This window comes from Rattus rattus, chromosome 16 (assembly GCF_011064425.1).
Source record: "Rattus rattus isolate New Zealand chromosome 16, Rrattus_CSIRO_v1, whole genome shotgun sequence".
NCBI classification, from domain to species: Eukaryota; Metazoa; Chordata; class Mammalia; order Rodentia; family Muridae; genus Rattus; species Rattus rattus.
Window position 1 is genome coordinate 14,538,795 of NC_046169.1, and position 12,331 is coordinate 14,551,125.

The 12,331-nt window shown below is 41.5% G+C and overlaps 1 protein-coding gene across 1 annotated transcript in view; it reads right to left on the reverse strand.

The window, feature by feature from the left end:
- Positions 1 to 457: 457 nt before the first annotated feature.
- LOC116885490 (zinc finger protein 345-like) overlaps positions 458 to 12,331 on the reverse strand; it is a 29,520-nt gene continuing 17,646 nt past the window's right edge. The window contains exons 3-5 of the mRNA XM_032886781.1: positions 10,089 to 10,215; positions 8,408 to 8,500; positions 458 to 3,050 (exon numbers count right to left, since the gene is read on the reverse strand). Of these exons, the coding sequence (XP_032742672.1) occupies positions 1,267 to 3,050; positions 8,408 to 8,500; positions 10,089 to 10,215 (2,004 nt within the window). The 3' untranslated portion in view covers positions 458 to 1,266. The remainder of the gene's footprint in view (positions 3,051 to 8,407; positions 8,501 to 10,088; positions 10,216 to 12,331) is intronic.

Here is a 12,331-nt window from a genome sequence, read left to right on the forward strand (position 1 = left end):
AAAGCATTATCAATTGACTGCACCTAATTTCGGCATATGGGAAACGCAGGCTTCCTGTCTGAATTTGAAAGGATGAGTAAGTGACACAACGGGATGGTCTGACAGTGGGCCACACGCCAGCCTTTGTAACGCTTGACACTCAAAATGGATGCTTGTTCTCATGAGTATAGCAATGGCTGTAGATGTGTGACTTTGAGGAACGTCATGACCCTAACATGTGGGAGGCTTTTAGCATGGACCTCTGATGCAGAGGTAGATATGGTACAGTGGCGCAGTCCCTATCCTCTTTCTCTGCTTCTGTCTTCATGGTGTTCTGACTCCAGCTGAACTCTATAAGTGTTTTGTAGAATACTCACAGATTGTCCCAAACTGGTGCGTTTCCCATATCCTATACGGAGAGTGTCCAGTACAGTTTGACTGGACCTACTTTATTAAAAAGAACATACTGCAAGCCAGGTGTGGTAGCATATGCCTTTAATCCAAATGCTTGGGGGCAGAGGCAGAAGCAGGTGGATTTCCATGAGTCTGAAGCCAGCCTGGTCTACATAGGGAAATGTAGTCTCAAGAAAAAAAAAGATAGGTGTATTACTCCATTGTCCAGGCTAGCCTTGTCTCATTACAAGTGAAATGTAAGCTGTAGTACCAAGAAAGCAGAGATCAAAAGCAAGTGCTCCTTGAAACACCTCTAGATCATTTATACTTATGGGATGCCTTACTTTCCTGGGCTCCCTAAGCTCCCTCAGATTAGCGTGGTTTATCATGTGTGTGAGTTTCCTGTCAGTGGGGTCTCCCTTGTTGAAACATTTCCCTTGTTGTTGCAACTTAAATGGCAGTTGTAAGTTTTCAGGCAGTTGGTGAGTTGCTTGATGATAGAAAATTTTCCTGCATTGTTTATGTTGACAGGATTTTTGCCTGGCTACATCACCCCTTGTTGTGTTACAGCTCTACCTCACCCTTCATAGTCATTGGCTTTGTCACTTGTACGAACTCACTAATGTTTGATGAGGTGTAACTTCAACACGGCATTCTTACATTTCCTATGGCTTCTCACCGGTATAAGATTTCTGATCCGATAGTGAGGCATAACTCCTGCACAAAACTTACTTTCATACTTTTCCATTTGTAGGGTTTATTCCTGGCACGGGTTCTCTGATGTAGGCTGAGATGTAACGGTAGCACATTTTCCCACATGCATGGGACGTCTCACCTGTGTAAGCTCTCTGTTAAGTCCAACTAGCTTAAGAACCTCCTTCATAATTTACATCCCTACAGTTTCTCACCCAGATAGGGCTTTTCACCTTTGTGTGTCTTCTGATGTCGCGTGAGGTATGACTTCCGGGAGAAAGCTTTCCCACATTTCTTACACTCAAATGGCTTTTCGGATTTGTGGATTACCTGGTGTCGAGTGAGGTACGCCTTGAGATAGAAAGTTTTCCTGCATTCCTTGCATTCATAGGCTCTCTCCCCAGTGTGAGTCGTCTCGTGCTGCATCAGTTGCGACTTACGAGAGAAGGCTTTCCTGCACTCTTTACATTCGTACGGCCTCTCACCTGTGTGGGTTTTCTGATGTTGCGTGAGGTGCGACTTACGGGCAAATGCATTCCCACATTCTTTACACTTATGTGGCTTCTCGCCTGTATGGATTTTCTGATGTTGGGTGAGGTGTGAATTGCGGAAGAAAGCTTTCTGACATTCTTTGCACTCAAAGGGCTTCTCCCCTGTGTGTGTTCTCTGATGCTGAGTGAGTTGTGACCTCAGGTAGAAAGACTTTTTACATTCTTTACATTCGTAGGGTTTTTCGGGTGCATGGATTCCCTGATGCCGGGTGAGGTGTGACTTGTGACAGAAAGCTTTCCTGCATTCTTTACATTCATGGGGCTTCTCCCCTGTATGAGTCCGCTGATGTCGAGCGAGCTGTGACTTGTGGGAGAAAGTTTTCATGCAATCATTACACCCGTAAGGTTTCTCAAGAGTATGAGGTCTGTGATGCTGAGTGAGGCTTGAGATGTAGAAGTAAATTTTCATTAATTCTTTGCAGTCACTTTGCTGTTCAGTTGTATGAGCTGTCTGATATTGAGACAGTAGTGAATTATGGTAGAAAGCCTTACTACATTTTCTACCCTCACAGGCTTTCTCCTCTGTATAAAGTCTCTGATGTTGGGTGAGGGCTGACTCATCACAGCGAGCTTCTCTGCTTTCCTTACCCCCACAGGCTTTCTCCCAGGCATGCGGTTTCTGCTGGCTGATGTTCTCTGACTCATGGCAAAAGGTTTTCCCAGATACTTTACATTCATAAATTTGTTTCTCTCTGTGAAGCTTTTGATCAACTGTTTGCAGCTCGGCATCCAGGCAGAAGAATTTGATGTTTTCCTTGTGTGCTTGGGGCTTTTTCCCTGCATGTGCTTCCTGGTGTATAAGGTATAATGATTTGTTAATGATAGGTTTCTCATAATCACACTTGTTATCATTCCCTCCCATGTGCATGTTGTCATGGTTGCTGAATTCGGTCTTGTTATGGAATGTTTTATGACATATATTCCATCCCAAAGTTTCCTTTCTTAACTGAGTCATAGATTGGGCAGGAAGTTCTACCTCATCAAAGGGTTCATCACAGTCATTGCACTTCCTAGGGGTTTCCTGAACACAAAATATCTGAGGTGTTAATATTGCTTTCGTGTGGAAGGCTTCATCTGATCCAAAATACTGAAATTGACACTGATCCTTGCTATGGTGAGTAAAATGCTCAGGATATGAGAGGGCTTCCTGAGTTCCACTCAGATCATGAGGTTCTTCTGTACTCTGCCTCTCACCAGCCTCTGTAGGCAAAGGTACATCTTGCGGTGGATTAACAAGCTCCTGAAAGAACATTCTAGAACAGACTTCATTCTTCATAGTCATATTTGAAATGCAGTTTGAGTCCACTTTGTATGTGTTTTCTACTTCAACCTTATCTTCATTTGATGTATTTCTCCTGGTGATTTTGACTTGCCTCAAATACTTCTCTTGACTTTGCTGGATTTTTTCAACTGGAGCACTCCATGTATGGACATCTAAGATGATATTAAAATGGTTGTTTAATAAGAGATAGGTGCTCTTAAGAATCAACATTAAAAATTTATATTTGACATTCACAACTATTTATAGAATTTGACTATTAGTCTGAGAAATTGTGTCATTTTTGATAAAAATGTATCTCGGAGTGCATAAACTCTTTTCTGTGTCCTGACTTGGACAGTGATGGTTATGATAGTTATTTGGCTATACAGTAAGTAGAAGAGTAAATTTTGTTCTATGTTAAAATAAAGAATTGAGTCCTGGAAAGATCAGGAATTCAAGGGCCATACCTAAGCATAGTAAAAGCAATGTACAGCACACCAGTAGCCAACGTCAAACTAATTACTAATCCCACAATCATGACCCCTATGGAATGACCTGGAAAAATTCTCAGGCAACAAATTCAAAGGAATGATCTTAACTATGTTCAAACAACTCAAAGGAAGTATGGATATTTTCCAAGAGAGCAAAAACAAAGCTGAATGAAATGAGGAAGTCAATCTAAGGCTTGAAAATAGAATTCAACAGAGACAGAGCTTCTGAAGAGAATCCAAACTGCATCAAATACTAGAAATTAAAAACCCAAAAAGCCAAATAAAAACTTCAGTGAAAAGCTTTCTCAATAGAATGGATCATGTGGAAAACAGTGTCCAGGCTAGAAGACAGGGAGGGGAATTGTATTACCCAATAAAAGTCAATAATACAGTAAAACTATGAGCAGAATATGGGAGTGTTTTGGGGCACCATCGAAATACCTAACCTTTGAATTATGGCCATAGAAAAAGAAGAATATCACAGCAAAGACATACATATAAAACCATAAAAGAAATGTCCCAAAATCTAGAAAAAGATACCCCTATCCGGGCACAAGAGGCCTACGGAATACCAAATAAACTAGACCAGAAAAGAAACTCAATTCCCCACAACATATCATAGTTAAACACTACAAAGTAGAGAAAGAGTGTGGAAGCTACAAGAGAGAAATGTCAAATCACGTATAAATGCAGGCCAATGGAATAGCATAGACTATGCCATAGAAACTTTAAATGTGAGAAGTGCCTGGAAAGGTGTATTCCAAGCTCTGAAAGATCAACTGCCAACCCAGAGAAGGATATTCAAGGAACTTATGAGCAGTAAGCTAGCTCTACAGAGGATACTGGGAAGGAAAAGGGGAGATAGCAGAACATAGGCTGTGTGTGTGTGTGTGTGTGTGTGTGTGTGTGTGTGTCTGTCTGTCTGTCTGTCTGACTGCCTGTTTGTCTGTCTGTCTGTCTGTCTGTAAAAATATTAAGAAGATAGATGGATTGGGGAGAAGAGAAGGAAGGGAATGGATTAGCCAAAACTAAGAACACAGATAAAGCTTATGAAAATCCATTAAAGTTTGTAAAGTAGTTTAATACACACACAGTCTCTCTCTCTCTCTCTCTCTCTCTCTCTCTCTCTCTCTCTCTCTCTCCTCTCTCTCTCTCTCTCACACACACACACACACACACAGAGAGAGAGAGAGAGAGAGACAGACAGACAGACAGACAGACACAGACAGAGAGACATACACAGAGGAGTTTGTTCAGTAGTACCCTCTCTGTGTGAATAATGTAGAAATCATGATTTATCAAATGAAAACCTCAGTGAAAGGCATGAAATATCTCCCTATTAGCTACTGGTTATTGAGTCCCCAGAGGTACCTCAAACAACACAACCTGTTGACTTGACTCTTGGTTGCCCATGATGACTAGCTGGCAGGACCCTGCTACTGAAGATACCATTCACTGTAGATGCAGGCCTACAGAAACCAACCTTAGCTGAGAAGGAAGTTCTGTCTTTATTGGGGAGCTTACACAGTGCCAGAAAATGCCATTCAGGCTGCCCGGAGAGGAAAGGCATTAGAGGTCTCATTCAGTGCTAGACCCTGCACGTTACAATGCCGACCTTCCTGATGAGCTGTGCCCGCAGGTACAACAGCGATAGTGATGGGTTAAGGTTAATCAACCACTTTTTTGCCTGGATCTGAGGCTTGCTTCACAGGGAGTATTTTGTGCCCACTACTATAAACCTGGTCAAAAGCTCATAACTGTACGTATAATACATTTTTTAAAAAAGATTGAAACAGTAGTGAGAAATCCAATAAAGGGAAGTTCAGAATCAGATGGATTCATTGTGGAGTCCTCCCATCTCTTTAAAGAAGGTCTGAGGAGGGGTTGGGGATTTAGCTCAGTGGTAGAGCGCTTGCCTAGCAAGCGCAAGGCCCTGGGTTCGGTCCCCAGCTTCAAAAAAAAGCAAAAAAAAGCAAAAAAAAAAACCCCACAACTTACATGAATAATGAAAAAAGAATAAGCTAAAAGGAAGGAGGCAGAGAAAGGGATACATGAGAGAATGGAAGTTATATACCAAAAAAAAGGGAGGGGGCAGGCATGGTGGTGTATGCCTTTAATCCCAGCACCCAGGAGGCAGAGGCAGAGGCAGGCAGAACTCTGAGTCTGAAAGCAGCCTGATCTGCATAGCGAGACAAGGAAGCCACATGCCACAATAAGAGAGAGACACGTGCCTCAAAAAAAAAAATAAAGTAAAACAAAATGCAGGCCCCACAAAAAAAAAAAGCATACGTGAAAGAAAGCATATAAGTTAAAAGAACTTATTTTAGAACTTAATATAATTTAATATTTATAAGTGTATATATATTTATGATATTATATCAATTATATATAACATGTATAACATTATATTATAGTATAATATAAAATATAAGTTAAAAAGAACTTGGAAGAACAAAACACATAAAAATAGAGGTATAAGGAGACTAAAAATAAAATAGAAGACTTAAAAAAAATGAAAGTAAACAGTAATACTAATTACTCAGCAAAAATAAAATAGGTCACAGAAAGAACTGGAAAGGTTTAAATCTAACATCCCTCCAGTATTGAGGGGCGGAAACTGAAGTTCTACCTGGAGTTTAATATCACCTGGGGTCTTTATCGCCTTATCAGGTGGTACTGGGTGCTGCATGCTGGGTGCTGGGTGCTAGGTTCTGGGTGCTGACAGAGGGCTGGGCCGATCAAGGCTATGTTATAAGTGACAGGGCTGCATTTTATTTTGAACGTTTCCTGTTTTCATAAAAAGAGTCACTGCTAACATCAGCAAACTTCATGGTGTGTGTGTCAGGATTTCAGTTGCTCCAGACACAATTTTGTGCATGAGGGAAGGTGATGTCTACTTGAGTCTGACTGAGCTTTTGGACTGTGGAAGTCTAAAGCCTGCTGACTGCAGGCTGGGTCTTGCTATTATTCTCTGAGGAAACCCAGACGTGATTGGGGCCCACAGCTCAGCATAGGGGGAAAGATCAGCAGTCGCTCTCTACCCTCTCAATTTACTCTGGCTCAAGCTTCTCAGTGCTACACCAGACCCTGCTAACCAACACAACTGAGTCTTGTGGCCACTTCCTGTACAGAAACCCTGCAAGTGGGTTCAGCGCCTTCTTGGTTTGTGATTATTTCCAACTTTCAGGCTCCAAGAGCAGCTCAGTCTTAAATAACAGGACCACTCTCAAGGTGGCGGCTGTTTCTAGCATCCCAAGAAATGTGGAGAAATGAAATGACTTCTCCATGATAGTCAGTGATAAAAAAAAAAAAAAAAAAAAAAAAAAAAAAGAGAGTCAGGTAAAACCACCTCAATGAATGGAATGGTCACAGAAGTCACTAGTGGAGGAATGTGGATCCACCAGCACCGGGCTTCTCTGTAATCTCCAGGCTGGACTGTTGGTGTGGCTTTAGGGTGCTCTTGCTCTCAGGGGATGAGGTTGGACTTGAGCAGCCCCCATTTTTGTCTACTTTGCCTTTGTGTTTTTCTGTCTTTCAGCTGTCCCCACAACATCACATGGGTTTGTTCTCTCTGTCCTCAGAATATATTCTCTCCTTAGTTACACACTGGTCTTCCCATTCCCAAATCAGTAAAACCTTCTAGCTGCCACTTTTCTCCTGAACCTGTGAGTCATTCTGTTCTTGTTTTCTTAAAATCTCACAGGTAACTGCAGTGATAACTGTAACTTTAAAACAGAAGGCCACCGTCTTTCCCATTTGTATATCTAAGTTAACCAAGACAACTGGTTTTTGTTGCTGTGATAAAACGCCATAAAGAAGGGTTGGGGATTTAGCTCAGCGGTAGAGCGCTTGCCTAGCGAGCACAAGGCCCTGGGTTCGGTCCCCAGCTCCGGAAAAAAAAAAAAAAAAAAGAAAAAACAAACGCCATAAAGAAAAGCAACCCGGGAGGAAAGCGTTTATTTGCCTTATACATCTTGCTTATATTTGGTCACTGATGGAAGCCAGGGCAGGAGATCAAATCAGGAACCTGAAGGCAGGATCTGAAGCATAGACCGTGGGGGAACACTGGTCACTGACTTGCTCCCAATGGCTTGCTCAACCTGCTTGGTTAGAGCACCCACAGCCACCTGCTTAGGGGCCGTACCCCACAGAGTAGGCTGAGCCTCCCCAGATCAATCACTGATTAAGAAAATCACCCACAGGCTTGCCTATGGTGAATCTGATAGAAACATTTTCTCATTTGAAGCTTCTCTCTTCCTAGGTGACCCTGGCCTATGCTGATGATGAAGAAGTAGCTCCCACAATGCTGAGGCAGGGCTTGGCTGGTAAGGAAGTAACTCACTGGACGCTGGCTCGCTTGATGCTCTTCTTCAAATGTAACCCCTGTTTTTCCTCTCCTCTTGCTAAAAACCTATGTGACTCTTCTCTCTTTGTTTCATTTTTTTCTTCTCACTGAATATAAATTCCAAAAGATGAAACATTTGTGTGATCACTATTGCTACCCGAACAATTACAAAGACAACAACCTGGCAATCAAAGAGGAATAAATAAATAAATAAGTGAAAAAGTCAATGAATACCTAATTAATTACTAATTAAGAAAATTAATTACTAATTAGAAATTAGCTTATAAGAAGGAGGAAAAGACAAGTGAGGGGTGGTGGTGGGGATGTAGCTCAGTTACTAGAGTGTTTTTCTAGAATGTCTAAAGCCCTAGGTTTGATCCTCAGCACTTCAAAAAAAAAAAAAAAAAAAAAAAAAAAAAAAAAATAGAAAAACAGGAAAGCACGAGAATTTCCACATAGTAGTAGAGAGTTTGGGCAAATACGATTCTTCAACAATCACCATCAAACCGAACCAAACCAGGGAAATGGTTATACACAGAGATCCCAATTTGGAGAGTTTATAAAACGAGTGTCTGACTCACAAGCCCACTCTGTCAAGAACTGGCTTTGCTAAAAGCTGGAGAAAGCGCTGAGATGTGACTGACTGCCGAGGAGCTCATGTCTTGCTGACTCTCGCCCAGTAGCACTGACTAACCTGGCAGGCACTGCTCTGTGGCTTCTGCAACATCCCATGGTTCAAATCCTTTTTCCAACTTGGAGATCAACTCAGGTTTGACTAAACAGTACCCTGTAAATGGGAAATAAAAAAAAATATTTGTACCAAAGTGCTAAGTCAGGTTTATGGACAAGAGACAGCAGTACTATTTTTAGGGTCTTCGTAAAAACACCAAAGTCTGAAACTATATGGTTACTACTAGTAAAATTGCTGAGAAATAAATTCAGAATTCAATCTGTAATAGCTATAAATATTTATGGTTATTTTATTATTTATGTTTGTGTGTGTTCTGTGTGTAGATGATGGTAGAGGCTAGAGGAGGGAGTTGGGTCCTTGCCCTCCGGGGGAGTTTACAGGCAGTTGTGAACCATCGGATGTGGGTGCTGAGAACTGACCACATTCATGGATTAAAAGAAATTGTGAACATTTCCAACTAATCAAGGTGATTAACACATTTAATGAAATTTCCATTTCAGTACCAATCATATTGTTAACAAAACTGAAAAAATACTGTCCTAAACATCATAAGATCTAAAACTGTGAAAGCAACTTTAAACAAAAAGAAAAAAACAGTTATTTTAATACATGTCTTCAAAACATACTTCAAAGATACAATAACTCAAACAGTCTGTACTCAGCATAAAAAAGAGACATACACAAGCGGAATGAAGTCAAGAACCCAGATAAAGCTCCACATGTATACAGTGTCACACTTTGGATCTGCTTTGACTAACCCAAGTGTTAGGATTACAGGCACGTGCCACCATTTATTCCTGCTTTAAAACCTTCACTCTTGTGTTCATTACGGTATTGTTCACAAAACAAAAATATGTGATCAATGTTCATCAGCCCAGGAATATTAAAAAAGAGAAGATGTAGCCTATGTAGAAATGAAATGTTTTCTTTTATTAAGTGACAATTTTGTCACATGACGGAGGGAGAGTATTACAGGTATAACACAGCACAGCTAGTTCCTCTGTGAACAGTTGTCACCATCTTTAAGCAAGACAGCTGTGGCCTACAGGAGACACCGCTCCAGTTATGGCAATAGAATGGAGCGAACCATACAACAGCAGACATACAGGTCTACGATAATAGTCATGGATGCTAATATTCCCTCTTAAGGCAGTCATTAGTGCAGGACATGAAAATCCAATGACGGCTCTCTCCCACTTACCTGTTTGTGCTCTTAATAAACTAACTTTGGCACTCAAGCAAGGTAGAACAGACAGATATTTCTTCCATCAATTCCCACTTATTTGGGGTGGTCAGAGTTTCTTCTATGTCTCTCCAGGAAAGCCACAATACATAAGTAAAATATATCAGGTTTAAAAAAATTAAGAAGGAAAAAAAGAGAGAAACAAAAGGACAATGCTGTATGCTCTCATTACACTCGAAAACTTAAATTGAATCAAAGAAGTAAAAGACAGAATGGTGGTTACAGCATATGGAAAAACAGGAGTAGGGGAAGTAGAGTGGTTAGTACATCCTGGGTACAGTGAAAGGGAGGAGTAAATTATAATGTTGTATGGTCCCTCGTACTATATGTCAGTTAAAAATGTATAATATCCACTAGTATGAAAAGGTAGCACTGATTACTGTCCTTATCAGCAAAGAAGAAAGTAATTGCTAAAGAGGGTTGCAGAGGGCTCAGACTCACCCAAGGACACCAGGCTGCTGTAGTTCTCCAGCATCACGTCCCTGTAGAGGGTCCTCTGGGCAGCATCCAGCTCCTGCCATTCCTGCCAAGTGAAGTCCACGGCTACGTCCTCAAAGGACACCAATCCCTGCAACGGCACACTGCTCGTCAGCCCCAGGCCTCAGCCTTGAGAACACAAAATCAGAGAGATCATGTATTTGTCACACACACACACACACACACACACACACACACACACACACACACACACACACACACCCCCTCCTCACTACTGTCTTTCTAGTGTTTAATAGAAGACACGGCTTCATTTATATTATATTATGTGACAAAAGAAAACTGACTGTAAATATCCACCCCTGACTAATTCATGGATTCAAGAAAATGTTACAATTGCCCGAGGAATCACAATATAAAGTGAATAGATGAATAAACATGAAAAGCTTTTTTTTAAATTACTTTGAAAAATAGAATTAAAGTAATGGATATACTGGAGGGATGGCTTTTAGCCACTGAAGAACACCAGCTGCTACTTCAGGAGTCCCAGGTTCAACTCACAGTGCCTACATGGCTGCTCACAACCATCGACAACTCCAGTTCTGGGGGAGCTGACCCCTTTTGATCTCTGTGGGCACCTGGCACGCACACGGTGTACATAAATCCATGCAGGCAAAGCATTGTGCTGGACACTTTTATGACAACTTCACACAAACTAAAGTTATCTACGAGGAGGGATCCCCAAGTAAGAAAAGAGCTTGGTAAGATCCAGTTGTAGGCAGGCCTGTAAGGCATCCTCTTAATTAGTGATTGCTGGGGAAGAGCCCAGCCCACTGTGGGTGGTGCCATCCTTGGGCTAGTGGTCATGAAGAGTGTAAGAAAGCAGACTGATGAAGCCAGTAAACAGCACCTTTTCATCCCCTTTGTACAGCTCTTGCCTCCAGGTTCCAGCCCAGCTTGAGTTCCTGTCCTGATGTCCTTCAATAATACAATACAAAAGATAAATAAACCCTTTCCTCCTCAAGTTGCTTTGGTCATGGTGTTTTGTTGCAGCAGTAAAACCCTATCTAAGATACTCTTATACATAAAATAAAGTCTCTTTAAAAAGAGTGACAGAGATCACAAAGAGGGCTCAGTGGGTCAAAAGCATTTTCTATGCAACCATGAGGACCTGAGCTTGAAATCAAAAGCTGGCATGGTTTTGTATATCTGCAATCCCAGTCCTGGGGAGTGGAGACTGGTGTGTCCTGAGAACTTGCTATCCAGCCAGCCTAGGTGAAATAGTGAGCATTTAGTTCAATGGAAGACCATCTCTCAGGAAAACAAAATGAGAAATGATAGAGAAAGACACCTAATGTCTACCTATGACTCTATATATGTATGTGCATGCTTGGACATTTATGTGCATATACCACACACCCCACTCCCACATAACAGTCTATTTAAATGTAACCATAAAAATAAAATCAAACCTGAAGAGAGGAAACAACCCAATGAATACACTGTATGCCATATATCTTTACTCCATTCATGGAGTCTGAATGAACACCCGCATGTGTTTCAAGTCTTTCTCCAAGACATGAATGAGTTGACAGACTTTTGTATAATCAGAACCTGTGAAGACTCCGCCCATAAAATGTGAGGGAGAAAGCAGAGGCAGACGCATTTGGGCATAAATTCTGGCTTGGGCAATGTGCCATATCATTGAGAAATGACTCTAATAAATAACACCAGAAGAAGATTTGGAAAATGCATGTGGCACCCTCTCTCTGTAATCTCCAATGAGTGGATTTTAATTCATCTCATACTGGTGGGGGAGGCATTCTAGTCTAGGTAAACGTGAGTCTAATTAGACCACAGATTAAACTCGTGGGTTTGTATGGGCTTATAAGTACTCTCTTTGGCTTCAACCTCTGGGATCAGGGCAGAGAAGACTCAGTTCATATCTGAAAAAGATACATTAGCACAGTCTACTAATTGCTGAGCTTATAATTAAGCTTTGATATAGCCTTCCCCAGAGGGTTAATGCAGTGAAGGTCAGTAGGCCTCTGACAGCTTGCCTGGGAATACTGCATATCCTGAGCCCTCCCCACTGCCTATCACATCGACATCTCTCAGACCCTCCAGTTCCTCCAAGATGGACTTTGCCATGCATTGAGCGACTCAACTTTAACACATTTTATTTCAGGGAATGTATGTCAAATCTCCAAGCTCTGGGAGCAAAGGCATCTGGACATGTTCGAATTACA